At 47.6% G+C, this 18,188-nt stretch overlaps 1 protein-coding gene across 1 annotated transcript in view; it reads right to left on the minus strand.

Moving 5' to 3' along the window:
- Positions 1-274: 274 nt before the first annotated feature.
- The window catches only part of LOC8034144 (eukaryotic translation initiation factor 5B), a 53,689-nt gene continuing 35,775 nt past the window's right edge, over positions 275-18,188 (minus strand). Inside the window, exons 15-22 of the mRNA XM_029995791.4 lie at positions 16,306-16,579; positions 15,132-15,314; positions 12,120-12,413; positions 11,099-11,230; positions 9,032-9,108; positions 5,504-5,807; positions 3,585-3,746; positions 275-1,819 (exon numbers count right to left, since the gene is read on the minus strand). Coding sequence (XP_029851651.3) covers positions 1,712-1,819; positions 3,585-3,746; positions 5,504-5,807; positions 9,032-9,108; positions 11,099-11,230; positions 12,120-12,413; positions 15,132-15,314; positions 16,306-16,579 — 1,534 coding nt within the window. The 3' untranslated portion in view covers positions 275-1,711. The remainder of the gene's footprint in view (positions 1,820-3,584; positions 3,747-5,503; positions 5,808-9,031; positions 9,109-11,098; positions 11,231-12,119; positions 12,414-15,131; positions 15,315-16,305; positions 16,580-18,188) is intronic.

An 18,188-nucleotide genomic window follows, 5' to 3' on the forward strand; every position in this document is an offset into this window, starting at 1 on the left:
GGGGCGGGTGCACTTGGGGACAGTTCCCCTTCGATACCTTTAGATAGTGTCATCTCGCGGACCGTTTGGACATTTCTGGAAAGCGGAAGACCTGTTTCTTGTGATTTCAGATACAGCTTCAGAAAACTGGCAACAATGGTTTTGTCGTTGATCCAAAGGAGAGCTTCTTCGATGGCTCTTGGTCTGGAAAATATAGGCAGGCATCGATTTCCTTTTACTACGCCCACGTCCCACAAATACGCCACTCCGTGCTGTCGATCGAAACCAACAAAAATAGCTTACGAGAGATAAATTTATTTCCTTGTTTTCACAACACTGTAAACCTTCCCTGTCTCACCCGTAATACCTTGCAATACAAGAGGGCATTTTCAGCAGCTGAACCTGCCGCTTCGCATTCTTCAAACCTTTTTTGGGAGCATTTCAAGAAACAGCATCTGAAAACGTCCCGCAGACGCTCATCGCTAAAAAAAGAAGGGGGGAAATATTTTATGTATATATGTGGCAATTTTTCAGAATCTTGCAAGTCTTAAAAGTGTGTCACAGTGGGCCTGTTGCACTGTGCTTGCCGCCGGCATATTACTTTAAGGAAACCTCATTATCGAGCCGTTACAATTGCCTTTCATGTGAGAAAAAAGTGAGCACATTTGAATAGACGTGGCTGTACTCCAGCATATGCATTATTCTTGCTGTACCAAAAATTTACGATGCGAACAAAAAGATGGACAGTAAAAGATTTGACAATAGTCTTAGTTGGGCACAAGCGTTCGACTAAATTACCTGCGGCCACAGATTGTAGTGTACTTGTGAATCATAATTAGCTGATCTGCAATAAGAGAAGGCAAGCGCAGAAAGCTATTTAAAACTCTAGAGTCGGTGAGAGGTTGCTGGGACTTCTGCCACCACTTTCGCAGTGCAAATGCTGAAGAGGGGGTGACCTCTCCAGCATTTGCTCTGCAATAGTGGAGAGGTGGGAAGAGCTTCCCCTGAACTCTTAACTTAGTCCTCGAGCACATTTGTGTAACAAGCCTATTTCTTCACCAGTCCGGATTGGGTTGCCTTTTACAAGCTGAACCAAACCCAACAGTGCTGCAAGTTACCATTAAAAAAACAAAAGGCTACTGCACAAAGTAATGCGAAAGAGATAATTACTCCAATTCAGGAGTTACATGCAGTGCTTATGAAGATACGAGCATGCCTCACACAGACGAGCACTTCCACCTACAACACTGCGGCACAGAGCTCTTTAAAAAGTCTAGAAAAATGTTTTTCTTCTTTTCAGTACGACCAGGTTGACCTCCGTAACACCATAAAATGTAGCACAGTGCCCATGAAATGGAGCGCACAGTATCCTTCGTTTCCTTCTGTGCCAACAAGCTGGCCTCCGCGTCGCCGCACATCTTGAAACTCGCACACCCACAAAAACAATTCTCAAAACAGAAGCGCAGTATGGCAAACGAAGCGTTGTGTCGTTGCCTTGCGGCGCTTTTTAATAATAAAGTTCATTATAGTACGATCGGTAGCAAAAGCCGGCCTCTCGAGAATAGTCGACGGTTCTTTTGGCCGCTCCGTCGAGTCCTTGCACAACACACTCCTTGCATCATTCACCAGGCGCCCCAGTCAGACTCTCTCTTCCACTCTTGCCGCGGAATTTCGTCGATGCGATGCAACGAGGAAACAAAAAAAAAAGTTCACTTTGCATCAAGTGGGTAGATCATAGGATTTGGAACAGCTTCTTGAGTTCCACCATAAGTTGCCAGTCCGTCTTGATCAGGTCGTCGCGGAAATACTCCTTGCAGGCGTCGATGGACTGTCTCGTGATCTGCATGGAAAGCAACGGAGAACCCTGGTTTAAGGTCTGACAAGCCCACCGATTGTAAGCATAAGGACTCCTTTTTAAAGTTGCATTCCCTATAGACGTTCTGTTTAGTATGTAGCAGAGAAAAGCGTTGGACAATGTTATTCTAGTTTTCTAACGAGATTGACTTCACGATGCTGGCCGGCACTTGAAAGAAGCTATCGTAATTTTGTTCCCACTTCATGTCTGCATCATAATCATCTCACTGATGCTGATGCAACGTGAAGAAATGGACGCACCGTCAAGTTGATTCGTCACAATATAAAGGAAATTTCTTCTTAATCTACACACCTCCTTTTTGGAGACATTGGACCATTTTTTCTGAAATGCCGCCATGCCTACTGGAATGTTCTACTAATACGCAATTCCCCACCTACTATGCAGAGGGGGGGGGAAGAGAGAACGGAGTTTTCGCGCACTGCTGGAGATGCAGTGTCCCCCTCCACGTCCCAGCACAGGCACACAGATGTTGTTCTCGGTGTCCCAGTGCAGGTCTACGAGTGCCTCGCACTGTCCCAGTGCAGGAACACTAATGTTGGTGACCCTCCTAGCATAGGCACACAGGCATCATGCTCTGTGTCCCAGCACAGGCCTCTGAGTGTCGCTATGTGTCCCACTGCAGGAACAGAAATGTCGCACTCTGCGTGGCTCACCACCGTTGGTCGCATGCGCTACGAACTCAAACCTACAGCTGCACTCTGCTGCTGATGCTCTCTTTCATGACCTTGCTATAGTGCGTGGAGGGTTCCCCTACACGGCTTTACAAATTTGTTTTAAAAAATCCGCGAAAGCTACACTAATTCGGTTTGTGCAGGTGAGTTGTATGGCCAGGTGGACATAATATAGGGTGCTAGTCGTAGCGATTAGTCAGTCGGATAATTGACAAAACTTTATCAACCCTTTAAATGGTAGAAATAAACATACGCTTCCAAATAGAAACTTGCCAAATGTAATCGAAGACCGCTCATTTCAGCAACATTTGGAGTGTGAGAGAAGTGCAATGGTGCACTGAAGTTACCATTCTTAAACAACCGGAAAGAACAAACACGAAAACTGGATGAAAACGGACGCACACAAGCGTCAATTTTCGTCCCGTTTTCATGTTTATTCTTTCTGGTTGTTTATGCATATTTACCAACACGCTTGTTTTTAATGTTTACCATGATTGCAATAGGTGCAAGGATAGTAGTGCGAAAACGCGTATGATAACACCATAGCACGCTTATCATCCGTGTTTTTGGACCACAATCTTCTGTAAAGCCTAAAAAAAAATTATACTTTTACAAATCTTTGTAATGCAAAATTAGAGCACAGCTCTTGAGAAAGAGGAGGGGAGGGTATGCCTTTCCTCCTCCTCCTCCCACAGATTCCTCGCTAAACTTAGCTGAAAAATTCCTCAACACCAATTCACTTTCCCCGTTAAATTTAGCAAGGAAAATGACATCACATGACTTGGTGAAACGTCACCTATGAACAATTCAGTTTCTCCGCTAGATTTAGCGGGAAAATTTATGTCGCGAGACCTCAACGCCAATTCAATTCCCCGCTAAATTTAACGGGGAATTAAATTGGTGTTGAGGTCACGTGACATCAATCTTCTCGCTAAATTTACCGCGGTTATGCCGACGCCGCGAAACACAGAAACAGGCGCCTAAGAGCTGCGCTCTAAAACACCCTGTACAGCCATCACTTTAAAAGTTGCAGAAGTGCAAGAAAGGGAAGGGGTCACCTTGCTGACGAGGAAGTCCGTGTGGTCGAAATGCCTGCCGTACATCTTGGGTGCGTCGCCGCCCAGGGCCTCGATCTTGAGACACACTTCCTGGCCCTTGCGGGCGCTCTCGATGGGTTTGTGGTTCACCTCTATCGTCGTCACCGTCCCGATCTCCAGGAACTGGCGAGGGACACAGACGTAGTGTCAGTAGTGAGCATTGTGCTATGTATGGTATACTAAAAATACTAGTTTTTACCCAGTACTTAACGAACATGCTTTATATGAAAAATTACTTCGTCAATGGCCCGATGACATCAAATACAATGACATTCAAGTCGGGAAGCAGCACCACGAAACATGGGTCTGCTGCATTTACGATTTTGGTTCCCATATTCTGCGAAATTGTAGTGTTCATCACTCATTTTTGTGCAACATTATGTTGTCTTACCTCGAAAAATCACTTATGCCATATTTTTCCCAGTTTCTATCTTCATTGCTTAGGATTTTACAGGAGGTCTCCCTCTAATGAACAAACCCTGCGAATCAACTTTTCTGCAGAGCATAGCAAAAGCAAATCATTGCCCCTTGTGTAAGGAGAGCAGTAAATGCAGCTGCATCTATACCAGGGGTGGCCAAGCTGCGGCTCTTCACGTGTTAAAGTGCGGCTCGCAGCTCTCCTCTCCTCTCCTCTCCTCTCCTCTCCTCTCCTCTCCTCCCCTCCCCTCCCCTCCCCTCCCCTCCCCTCCCCTCCCCTCCCCACCCCACCCTCACCCCCTCACCCCGCCTCTTTCCCGGTCACACGAGCACTTCCCCAGAAAGAGAAATGGGAAGCGTTGTAAATCGAAAGGCAGGTTGCAGTTTGGTAGTCTTGTTGCTACTGCTACCTTACGTAAAGTTGAACTGCTTTTGACTGATAGATTGAAAGTAGTTCTAGTTTCGTTTATTGCTCAGGGCAAAAGTTTACCCCCTCCCCCCCCCTTCCCCCCGTGGCTCTTGGAAGTTTCGTAGTTTTGTTTGCGGCTCTTAGGCCGGGTCAGCCTGGCCACCCCTGATCCATACCATTCAAGATACAATCTCTATTTGAACCCCCACATATGCAAGTACAATAATCAGTGTCCTAAAGCAGGCACAAGCATCACAACCAGTGCCCCAGTGCAGGCATAAGTGTCACTGTGTCCCAATACAAGAACATGATGCCAGGCTCAATATCCCACCACAGGCTCATGTCATGCTCAGTGCTCCCCAGCACATGCATGTGAGCGTCACACTGTGTCCCAGCACAGGTATGCCAGCATCACTCAGTATCCCAGCACAGGCACGAGCGTGTCGTGCTCGGTGTCCCCCAGCAGATGCATGTAAGTGTCCAACTTTGTGTCCCAGCACACGCACGCAAGCATCACTCAGTATACCAGCACAGGCACGCAGCATCACATAGTGTCCCATGCAGGCGAATAAGTGTCAGACTCAATGTCCGAGCAGACACAAGTGCATCATGCTCAATGTCCAAACTCCATGCATGTCATACTTTCATACTTCAAGTTGCAGCACAGGCATATGAGTGTCACACTCCATGTCACCGACAATCCTAGCACATGGGCATCACACTCTGTATCTCAGCTGACACAAGAGCGTCATTCGGTGTCCCAGTGCAGGCCTACAAGTGTCACACTGAGTCCCAGCACAGGAACACAAATGTCACACTTACCGTCTTAGCACAGGCACACAGGCATCACACTCAGTGGCCCCAGAGCAGAAACATGAGAGTCAGAAGTTGCAACACAGACGTGAGAGTGTCATGCTCAGTATTCCAGCACAGGCAAGCGAGCATCACACTAGTGTCCCAGCAGGCATGCAAGTGCCACACTCAGCGTCCCAGTGCAGGCAACTTTTCCAATGTTGCCAGTGGGTATGACAGTCAGACAAGACGCAGAACTCACATCCTTGGAGGGTACGCAGAGCGGGGTGCCCTCCTTGACCACGCCGGCCTCGATGGACACCCCCACCACGATGGGGTCCCTCGAGTTGAACACAAACTGGGGCAGGATGCGGACCTTGCAGGGGAACACCGCCACCGACTTGAACTCGTCCCGCTTCTTCTGGCGCAGCTCCTCCCGGTAGGCCATGAACTTGTCGAACAGGTGGTAGATGATGTCCGCCTGGAAGATCCTCACCCCCAGGGAGTCTGCCAGCTCCTGGGCGTCCCGCTCAACCTTTACGTCGAAGGCCAGGATCACCGCGTACCTGCATTGATACAAAGCAGATGGTCCTCAGACGAAAGCTGCGACGTTCCTTGGATTGCTCGAAGAAAAAAAGGGGCAGTGTTTCTGCGGGGCTTCGATGCAGACTATGTAGAAATGCAACACGTTACTGGTCTTTTATGAAGGCTATGTTCAATTGATTAAACTGCATCAAACCCTACAGAGGATAACTAAGTAGAATCTTTTATTGGCTTCTTGTTTCTTCATACGATCCTCCGTTGAAGCGTAACTTTTGCTACGACACAGTCACACTCAGTACATCGCCGCTTCTGTTTAACTGCTCTTCAGTGGGAGTAATGCCGCATGCTTAGCTGAGTGGGCAGCTCAGACAGCTCCAATGTGGAAGAACGGAGTTCAAGTCCCACCAGCCCAATTTTTCATTTTACCGTCTAATTCCAAATTGTTTCGGGATACAGACGAGAAGTTTCCTGGGGGGGGGGGGGGGGCTGCTCAAAGAAATGTTATAGCATTCAATACAACTGAAATTTCAGAGGCTTACTTCCTGAACCAACCAGAGACATCTGGCACACCTCAGCTAAGGACCGAAGGTTACTTTAGATCACTCAAAATCTTTAATCAGCAACTGAAATCTTAGTGAAACAGTGCGTACACCGCAATGCGCTTTGGTCAAATTCTGAGCACTTTGTCTCGTATTTGAAACCGCCCATTATGGTAAGTGGAGACTCTGCGCATGTGTCAACGTTTTAGTGACATGTCTATACAGCTGCCAATCAACTCTGCGTACACAGACATTTAGGACGTGCTCAGTACTGAGGATGCCTTCGCGGGACTGTTGCTCAACCCATATAAGTAGTGCATAACAGGACCGAAATTTGAAATGTCATCGTTCAACTTTTCCGAGCCAGTCTGCACGCTATGGCCGTTCACAACCTAACAATTCCATTTATCGTGAGGCTGCGAAGTAACCCCTCCAGTCAATGACTATGTTCTAACAACAACCTGCTAGACTACAACTGCAAACTGAGTCGCTGCAATTTTGGTTTTGACTTGTAGCCTCAATACCAAGTCCTATATTGAGTCGCTGCAATTTTGGTTTTGACTAGTAGCCTCAATACCAAGTCCTATACATGGTAGAGAAGCTCAACTGAGGCTATGGTCGGATTGTCTGTTCCAGCTGTGGCAGCATGGCGCTTTGGCTTAGCATGCATGCTGGAAGCTCGTGCTGGAGGAGGAACAACTAAAAGATTTTTCTGCCGTTTTCATCCTGTTAGTGACTATGGCTGAACAAGCATAGTTCAGCAGAGCAATCCTGTGCAACTGAACATTGCCTCAAAGTTGTCCAAGAACACTGTTGTCCTCAAAGACACTGACAAAACACTGCAGCACATCGAGAACCCATCGAACGCGGAAAGTGGGCGAAATTACCGAGCGGAAATCGGACGGGAATTTAATACTTTCCATCTATCAAGTGGAAAGTAGGCGACACTAAGCAGAATAGCGCGGGAACCTACCGTAGAATACCGTGCGTCTCCCCATTCCACATTAAGTGCCCATTACCAAATTTGCAAGATCAGAGAATATTCGCACCGTACATTTATATGTAAAATTCATGACCGGACAAGCGCCCATTCCTCCTTTTTTTTACGATTATCTCCAAAGTTTGAGTGGGCGCTTGCCCGGTATTTTACGGTAATACAGTATAGACCACTTACAACGTAACCGCTTATAGTGCAGGACCGGGTATAACGCGGTTTTTTTAAGCCACCGGTTCGCCTCCCATAGAACTCCATGTATTTATATACCGCTTAAAATGCAGGTGCGCGAAGGGAAACACCGGTTATAGTGCGTTTTTTGGCACAGCCCGCCGACCGCGCAGACGACCGGAGCAGCGAGCACGCTTCCCTGTGCGACACTAGATAACAGCGCTGACGGCGCGGGGTGAGGATGTTGCTCGAAGAAGTGGGGAGAAGCGAAGAGAGAGGCTTCAGTAGGGACGCACGCACGTGTCGTTCACGTGCGTGCGTCCCTCTGCCCCTCTACTGCGTGGAAACAAAGAAACAAACAACTGCACCGACAGACCAATCGCAGATCGAGGAGAAGTCGGAGAAGTGTTCGCGCGCGTTGCATGCCGGTCGCGGGCCGACTGCTTCTATCCGCAAACATGGCGTCGGTTGTGATCGTCGTCATAGACGGCGTTCATCTCATCGTTCTGCGTAAAAGCGCTATCCTTGACTGTGAATTTTCGTTGTGTGTCGCTATGATAACCCAGCACGTACTAGAAGGGAAGATCCACCTACTCGTGCGGCGATGTCGTGGCGGCGCTCTCAAGACGGCAGAAACGCCCGTGTCGTCGTGTTTGTTTACTTCGACTACAGTGGTGATTTCTATAAGCATTTGTGTCCTCGAACATCGCCCAGATTTCTTATTTGGCGCATTTCATGCGTGTGCTCAAGTTCGAGGTATTACTGGCGCGTACCGTATGAAGGATGCGAATTTTCACGCATTTTCATCTCCGGAGAAAAGTGATTAGGGTTAGCAATCCTGACCGCTCGCAACGTCCGTCCGCAACCCGCGATGCCATTAAAAGGCTGCGCCAGGCAAAAGCCGCTAATTTCTTTCAAAATGTGTGACACACATGAGACAGAACTGTACTAGTCTGGTGAAATAAAGTCTTTCCTCAAACTAAGCTTTATTTTTCATCTAACATAAAATAAATTCTTTTACGAAGGTAAGTTGTCTCATAACATGTATTTTGGGCTGAAAAATTAATGTTTTGGTTATAGCGCGGTACCGCTTAAAGTGCAGATTTTCGCGACTCCCACGACATACGTTATATGCGGTTTACACTGTACTTCGTCTCAAATTGTTTTTTTCGGACTGACCGATTGTGTGAACTTTTGCGTGATCCGCTTAGAGTACAAAAAGTTGGTTGGGAGCCATACGCCACTTTTTTGTAATGAAATACTAAAAAGAAAACTATGTTGTACCTGATTTGCTAAGGGAACATAACACAAGATTAGATTAAGTCTAAAGAATTTTTTCTCCGATTCAACATAACCTACGAAACCGCACGCGGCTAAGCTGCAAAATGTTCCATAGGCTCGCAGAGACCTCCATTGGCTTCTGCAGCTCGCACCTTCTAAGGATTTCCAGAACACTTCTGTGCTTCTGAGAGTTTGGTTCCTTACTTCAGCTTTTAATCCAAATTTCTAAAGAACCCTCACTGTATCAGTTCCACCAACTCACTGGGTATCATGTTCCAACATGATGGAGGCCTTCATGACATCCTTCTTGACCACCGGACCTATCCTGATGCCAGAGTACTGCAAAGAAAAATAGCAACATGAACATGCTAAAAAAGCTGCCTCTCTTCGGTACACCAATCCCTCGAAACAAAAATTGTGTTTAACGCAATGGTGTTTAGCAGCTCGTGTCAGAGAAAAGTCGGCATCGGTGGGACGGGAAACTCCTCGATAGGCTTATGACATCATAGCCACATGACCTCGCGTGAGAATTTCAAACAACCCACAACGCTCACGTGAAACGAGGCGTCAGACGTGGAATAGAAGTGATTAAAACATGCCACGCGAATTAAAGGTCGCCAGATGTCTCAAGTGATTTCACTTTAAAAAGTAATTCATTTGCCTTAAAACAAGAATTTGAAGAATTTTAGGCAGAGGCAGGATTCAAACCCCTGACCCTGCAGTTGCAAGCCAGACACGGTACCGCTTAGGCCATGCAGACACGCTTGCATGGCTTGAAAACAAGCAAGAATTCATACGTTTTTTTTTGTTTTTTTTCAAATTATTGCTTCTTGATCAAAATGCGTGCAATTTTAACCGGATTATTCTAAGCTTGTTACGGAGGCCGAGGTAGCGAAAACGCGAGCCTAAGTGGAGGCGCATGGAGACCCTTGCGTGCCCCCCCCCCTTCTCCTCCACCGAAGCAAACAATAAACCAGGAAAACGGCAAACAAAAAAAATAGAGCAAACGCGTAACAAAGGGCAGAGCGCGCAGAGTGCTGCTTCCAATGCAGATGTGGCTACACGATTAGGGAGCAGCATCCATGTTCCAAAGCTATTCACGACGCCCGCAGCTCACGCGGCCCGACTCCCGTTGGAAACGGGGCAAGGAAGTAAAGGAACCCGGAGCTGATAATCTTATGGGAGTGTGGAAGTGTTCACCAAAAGCCGCTTCAATCTGCTAGGTTGATAAAAGTGGCTGGCCCAAGTCAGAAAACCGCCAAGCAATTCGACATTCTGGCATTGAGTGTTCAACGATGTTCACCATTTTGCGGAACAAGCAAGACATAGTTGACAACTTCGAGAAAAGTTTCTCGTGCAAGAGAAAGAGTGCCAGCGACTCGAAAATGAAAGATTGCCAACTGCTTTGTGCATGTCCGATTTTCTTGCATGCGCACACGCTTGCCGAGTTAGCGCGCGATTCCCAAAGCTGCAGCGATCTTCACATGAGTGTGTGCAAACACGTTCGCGAAGCCACCGAGGATGATTTCGATTCGTTCACGCTTGTCGTTGCGGACATTTCCCTTGTTGCTCCAGCGACATATGCCGCCATCGTAGACCTTACGTGCAGTCAAGGTATATGCGAAGAGTCGTCGGAAAGGCACCGCGGGAAACCCCGACGACTGCAGAGATGCAAAACATCCTACAGCTGCTTCGGAATAAAGTGGAGTTTAGCGTCGGTGACAGTGCTTTTGCGATGCCTGAAACAGGTTGAGAACTGATGCCCGGATAAAATTATTGGCAAACTCCACCTTAATTATTTCTTTACTCTTCAGTAAAGCTGCCGCGAGTTGTTCATAACAGAGGTTTGCTAGAGTAAACATACGGTCAGAGCATTCCACACTGTTCTTGTCCAGCTTCAAGGCTACTGTCGTTTTTTTTTTTACTCTTTTGCTTTTATCAAATTGCCGCTTATATAGAATTTTTTTCCCGTCCCAATGACTTCCTTATAACGAGGGACCACTGTATCTCCGAAAGGAATTCGAAATGCATCAAATTTATAGTCTTCTGTTATGTCGCAGTATCGCCCGATGTCACAGTGACTTGAGTGTCGCACACTATTCATGATGTCATGTGACGTCACGTCATATCACGTGGCACTAGGACGTCACTGTCACGCGACATCAGGGAGTCGTACGACGACGTCAGGTGAACAGTGTTGCATCTTCAGCGCAACATCACCATCGAGGCTACGTCCGACAGACACAAATGCGCCAAGAGATATAAATGCAGCGCACCTAGAACATGTACACATAGCTCGTAGGAACCGACGTAATAGATATGCACTCACCGGAATCTTGGAGACCCTCAAGAACTCGAGGAGGGCCTCTAAAGAACCTAGCGTGGACGCCTGAACGTAGACGCCCCTCTCTGACAGCTTGAACCCGCTCATGACTTCCTTCAGAGATCGAGACACTTCGTCCTGGACGCAGAAGAAATGGAGGTTCGATTTAGAACCAACACAAAAAAGAACAGACAGCAAAAAAAAAAAAAAAAATTGGGACTTTTTTATATGTTTTTTATATCTATGCGTCCAAAGAAAAGTTTGCTTATACAGTCTTGCCCTGTTAATACAAGCCAACCCCCGCCAAGCCAATTACAAGCTAAGCCAGTTACAAGCCAATACAACAATATTTTATTATATTGTTAATACAATATAATAAAATGAATATCTCGCTATATAGACAAGGTTTTGGGGACGAACTGGGTGAATACATGCATCTTTACCACGTTATAATGGACAACTCACATTACGGATGATTTTGGGGGGGAACGGAGGTCTGCATATTAATGAGATATCACTGTACTCTATATAACACACTTCTGTTAGACAACAAACATATAAAGGAAACAACGAATTTCAAGTAAGGCTTATCATGTGCAAATGCTAGTTCTCTTATAAAGAGCTTCTGATACAACAAACCCCTCTTTGCAAACCTCGTTAGTATAAGTGGCCAATATTTGTTGCTTTTCTCCACATTCGTTGAAGCTGAGCAGTGCAGTAAATGTGCTGCCCAGAATAAACAAGCTTTTGTCCACGCATTTACTAGATGTAAAGAATATGTTACAGTAGAATCTCGATAATACAATCCCAGTTGATAGAAAATATGGGATGATAAAAACTTTCTAAAAAAATCCCAGCCAAAAAACGAAATGCGTTACATTTCGGAATAGCGCGAATGCCCTTTTGGGCTGCGATGGACGATACAAACAAAAGGGCCAACCTCGAAGACGTAAAACCACGATACTGGGGAAACCAGCCCTTAACAGCTGCGCTGTAAAAATAAAATAGAGCTAGTCCACGGACCCACCTTGAGCACCTCGACCTCATCCGGATGGTGGGCGATGAGCACCTGGAGCCCCGCGATGGCCCTGTCCAGGTCCCTGGCTGCGATCTTGACCCCCTGCGCCCCCTTGACCTCCTTATACTCCTGGTAGGGGTTCTTGACCCTGAGCTCCTTCATGGGCTGGGGCATGAGCAGTGACCGGATCGGGGTGGTGAAGGGCCCGTCGTGGCCCGCCAGCACCATCGTGTCGCCTTCCCGGAGGTAACCGTTCACCAGGATCACGTCGATGGTCGTGCCCAGTCCCGGAATGGCCTTCACCTGCACGGCGGGCGTCGGGGTCGGGCAGACGTGAGCTCACGGAGTTCTTCCGTGTGCCTAATGTTTCGTTTGCTCTTGGTGAGCTGCAGCTCTCAAACTGAGTTCATTCCCGGGCAGCACGTCAGAGCAATGCCCAACTTAGGCCTAAGTTCGGCAATCCTCTTTCACAGTTAGATTTAAATGATCATTTCCTCTTTCTGTCTATTTAATTGACGCATCCCTCACTTGCTCCTCGTATTTCACTACTAATGCATTCAAACATCCGTAACATCCCAATGTAAGCAAAGTTGGGCGAAAATAAGAAGTGGGTTAACTTTTTGCAATAAAAGAAACACAAAAAAATGCTAGTTTTAGATTTTGTAACCTGCAAGACGTGTAACTCTAACTGATGAATCAAAGATGACTGTCCTTCCCAGTCAGCAATGTTCGCTTATCCCCCGCCGCGGCCAAGTGACGCCATTTTTCAGCCGAGGTCACCACCGGCCAGGGCCGCCATCTTACGGCGTTTTCGAAAATGAAATTGTGCTGAAAATAGGGGGCGGGTTATCTTTCCGGGATGGAGCATCTCTCAGAATACTACGAGAGGGCTGGGCATAGAGTAAATTTTTTAACCCGATTAAATGGCACCATTTAATGCATTAATTAATTGATTAATCGGCCGCGTAAATGCCAAGCATAATAGCACCAAAAAGGCAAAAGCACTTTTTTCCTTTGTTCTTTTTTTGTTTGTGATAGACACTGCAATGTGAAGTTTCATCTGGGGATAAAGATGTGCAGTTGCGTACGGCCAAAAAGATACTCGCACATTATTATTCCTCTGGAGAAGTGATGAGAGCAGAGGGAGTTTTCTGGTATTGTTCAACACTACTACGAGCAATCGAGTTTCTAGCTCCTTCACAATCATCCTTGCCGCCATACAGGTACGTCATTTTTTTTTAACGACCGGCACTACTTCAGAATTGCCAGAGGTGTGCCATCCCCACTGCACCTTGCTGTTCCTCCCATCAGCAATGGAGGGACAGAGAGACACACCTAGGCTTTTCTGCTAGTCAATGTACCCCGTGGCCCGTCGCCATTGAGCAGCATGATGCGCGGCTGGCCCATTGCGAATGTCGGCTGCTTCGAGGGGGTTGACGGCGCCGTCAGACCGACTTCAACGACGGATTATGAACAAAGTGTTTCCGATTGTCAACTTGAGCGCCTCCGAGTGCCGGCCGTCGAGGCCAGAGACGCGAGGGAAAAAGTGCTCAACCCCGACAGGTATCAGAGTGAAGCTGAAAGGCTTTGTCCCTTTTGGGGAATCTCTGCCTGCCGGCAACCTGGCGTCCTTGAGGAGCGCCCTCTCTGCGCTAGACTAGCTGGAGTCACGGACAACGAGAAAACCTGACGGGCTTTCGTAAATTAGACAAGGCCATCTTGCTGGAACCAGCCCTGCCTTAACCATGAACAATTTTGTTCTCTTTTGTAAGTTTCCTTTTAAGAAAAGGATAGTGTTCGCATACGAAAAAATAAAAACGCAGTAGTAAAAAAAAAGCGTACAATGAGTTTTTTTTCTTTTATTTTAGTATGGCTTACCCGCTTTCAATATCAACCAATTACTGTCGAGACCGGTTATAACGAAGCCAACGGGAATCGGAAATCACTTCACTATATCCGCTATTTCGTTATAACCGACTTCGGTTATAACGAAGTGCAAAAGAGAATGGGAAATCGTGATCGCTTCGCTGTAGCCGCCATTTCGTTATAACAGTCTTCGTTATAATTGGTCTCGACAGTAGCCAGTTAAAAGCTTTTGTAGCTATTAAAGCATTACTTGATGAACCGAAAGATTAATCAATCAATCGCCCAGCCCCAATTAAATCGTCAGCTGATAGTAAGCGCTCGACCTCCCTCTTCTTTGTCCTTTGCGCTTTTCAATTTTTATGATTTTTACAATTCTAGGGCCTACTGTGGGCCTCATAATGTTTTGCCCAAGCTCTTATTGCCAAAGAAAAATACTTTGGCACCAATTAAGTACTTCTCTTTGGTCTTTCTTTGACTTTTCCCTGGTTTGCCACATAAAATTCGTGAAGTGCCAGACATGAGCCAAAGATGCCACAAATCAACCGAACGACCAGCAGTGAAGCCTAACTTTGGCACTAGTTTGGCAATTTAGGGCCAATATACTCAGACTGGCCAAAAAATATCAAGTTTGGCCATACCTCGGCTTTTTCTGCCTCTTAGGGCCCTAAATTGCCAGGCAAATACTAAACTTTGGCCCAAAAAGATGAGCCAACTTGAGTAGGAACACAGGGGTCCCACACAGTACCCTCACGGGCTGCTCAAACACCCACTTTGCCCTTAAGCAAAGCGTTTTTTTCCAGTTCAAATGCTACTTCAGCACTCCCTAGCACTATGTACATTACCTAATATGTGCATGACTTTTCCAAGGTAGTTATTTTTTTTCTCGTAAGCCTCCCTGCTTTGATTGCAGAACACGTGGCGCATCACAAGCCTCTACCGTAACAACCGAAGATGGTAGAATGCCTGAGCCAATAATGGCCCCGATTCCTCCTTCCCAACTGGACTGGATCGACTTCTTTCAACCATGTAATTTTCTCGCTAAAACCCCGTTCGAGAACACACCTGGACCTTGTTGGAACGCCGTCTCAAGATCTGAATGAGTGCTACGGTCACCGACAATGTGAGGACGGCCGATAAACACTGTGCCGCACAGACCTCCAGGACGGTGGCCTGCAGCTCCTCAGAGAAGGCAATGCGCTTGGCCATCATGTTCTGCGTCAGGTCCACGATGAGGCTGATGAGGTTGCCCATGCCGTCCCCACTCAGTGCCGACGTGGGCACCAGCGAGATGAACGTCCGCTGGTCTTGGTTCTCGTGGAAGAGCGCTGCGTTCAGCCCCTGAACAGGAGAAAGACGATCTGTGGCCAAGCATCTCAACATGCCGCAGTGCGTAACCCGGATGAAAAGCCAAAGTTTTTCGGATAAATCCTTTAGGAAGCGGATAGTTTGCAAGCGTGTCAGCTCAGAAAATTTCACATTTGTTGCACACAACTTTCACGATACATAACGTCATACCAAGATAATGTTGAGAGTAGTTTCCGTTCTTCTCCGCAGCGGATGTGACAACCAGCTTTCGAGGCATCACCACAATGCGCAGGTAGAACTTGTACTTCGAATCACCCTATGGCAGACTACGGCCAAAGCAACAGACCACGATGTCCAATCACGAGCCGGTTAGAGACGGTGCATCGCCAAGAAGCGTGCATCTGTGTGCCGGTGTTATACGCCCGTCGGAGCAAAATACCATGCAGCTAATAACCGGCTCACAATTAGACCTGGTGACCCTTAAGGGCTGTTTATACTACAACGTTGAGCGTAATGAACGCAGCGAAGCGCAGGACGCGTACCTTTCATTGGCCGGCGACCAGGAACTAGATATATTCGACCAATCAGTATCAGTAGGAGCTGCGCTACGCCACGCCCGTCAACGTTACATTGGAGTATAAACATACCTTTAGCTGCGGCTGTAGTCATCATAAGGCGAGACGAAGTACAGAAAAGACGCTGGACATGCAACCGGACATGCACGCCACAACGAGAAGGACACGCAATCAGAAAGGACAAACAGCCAGGCATGCAAAGGACATGTAACGGGGTTTGTTGCCCGTCAAGCGACATACAACCGGACATGCTACTACAACAGAAAGCATGTGCAACTGGGCTTGGCTGCACGTCGTTTGACAGGCAACCGAATGTGCACGCGACGACAGGAAGGACATGCAGGCAGATGCACATGCAACGACGGAAAGGGCGTGCAACCGGAAATGCGCGTAATGACGAGAGGGCCACGAAAGCGTAAAGGACAAGCCGCCAGGTCAAGGTGCCCCACCTGCTCGGCAAACTGCAGCACCACCTCCCGGGTGCGCTCCTCGAACTCGAGCTTGGTGTTGCGCGACTGCGACTTGAGCACGTCCGTGATGTCCTTGTTGCGGTTGCCCTTCCAGTCGTACAGCCGGTCCACCTTGTTTAGGGCCACCACGAAGGGTGTTTTGCGGGAACGCAGCATGTTCAGCGACTCAATGGTCTGCGGCTCCAGGCCGTGCATCAGGTCCACCACCAGGATCGCCATGTCACACAGGGACGAGCCTCTCGACCGCAGGTTGCTGCGAGAGGGGGCCGAGTTGGAGGTCGGAGGGCAGACTTTTGAGCCAATGTGTCCCGAGCAACTTATTTCAACCTTGCTCACGTAGCGAGGCCGAATTGTCTGCAATCGCTTGAATCCCCTCGGCGACTGCGAACGATGTGGCTATGTGGCCCCAAAAATTGCAGCTGCGTTATCTGTGCTGTGCTTCAGCACACTCCTTTTGTTTACACACAACCCGTTAACTAACGCGCTTGATGTTCCAACAGAGCCCATGTTCTTGGCTGGTACATTTTTCCGGCCGAAAGGTTTATAAATGCCGATCCTGTTGAGCTCCCATAGGAATTTGAGCATCAGTGTCCCGTTCGTTGCATCTGCCTTCTCGGCTGTATCCAAAATCTGCCGCCCTCTTTCCTTTGCTCTGCTCCCCTTCTTCATCGCCTCCTTGTCTATCTGAGCCGTGCCTTCTTCCCCGGTGGGCATGACCTTATCATTTGCTCGAAAAAGAGTCAGGTTTTCGCAATAGCTTGTTCATCCTTCGATCTCTTTCTCCAGTGAGAGCAAGCACTTCCATCTGTTTAATTCCCCTTGTACTCCCATCAAGCTTCCCCACCTTGCACCGGTGCACGCACCGAGCTTGGCCACTTTGGCTCACAAGAGACAGCCGCCGAGTTAGCTCGATCGAGGCTCTACTATAAGTAACAGAGGCCAGATTAGCCAAGAACTTCTTAGGCTACGACAACTTAGCTAGGAAGTTCGTAACTTACAGACGTCGTAGGAAGTGGTGAAATTGGTATTTGCAAATGCTTTCTTGAGTGAGAGTAAAAAAGCGAAGTTCTTGTGGTTGTCGTACAGGAAAATAAGAACTTCCGGTGTCCCGTAAGCTCCTGATCGCAGTCACAGAGGGCTGTTGCTATGGCAACACTGCCTTCAGAAACACGAACGGCCAGTCGGAGAGCTCGGCATGATCGCTGCGCACGGATTTTGGATCGTTACAAATGTGGGCGGCCTTTCCAGTAATGCTTGTCTGGGGATCGTGTCTATGCATTGTAGTGTCGATACTACAAAATGTTGATTTAAACAGGCCAGAATGCCCAGCTTCGCCGAGGACAGGATAACCGTTTTGGCCGACTGCTACAAACTCGATCGCTACAAAGTCAACACAATTACCATCATTGCTATAAGGAGACCGCCCGCAGAGCAACGCACGTGAAAAAAAATCGCCGCAGCGTTTTTCGTGGCAAGAAAGAACTGACGTCCAGGAAGACATGCTTGAACTAAAGGGCTGTCAACAAGAGCCACGTAAGTGCCTGTTTACATTGGGAGCAGAACTGTGCTGACACCGTGCTGTTGGACTGCGACTTGGTAACCGGTTCGAGAACAATCTTTTACACCCGATTATATGAACCGCTGAGCCGGTAGACAATCGCAGCTCATGCCAAAGTGCTGCCCAAACTCAACATGTTTTGGCGTATTGTAATAACAAAAGAAAAGAGAAATACTAAAACAAAAAGGGTAGGTACCCACGTTGTGAAGGCAATCCATACGGCATTTATTTGAGCTCTATAACACAAAAAAGGAGATAGAATCGAGGATAGTGTCCCCTTTCAACGAGAGATTTGCCACCTCTG

This window comes from Ixodes scapularis, unplaced genomic scaffold (assembly GCF_016920785.2).
Source record: "Ixodes scapularis isolate PalLabHiFi unplaced genomic scaffold, ASM1692078v2 PGA_scaffold13__105_contigs__length_92229423, whole genome shotgun sequence".
Classification (NCBI taxonomy): Eukaryota; Metazoa; Arthropoda; class Arachnida; order Ixodida; family Ixodidae; genus Ixodes; species Ixodes scapularis.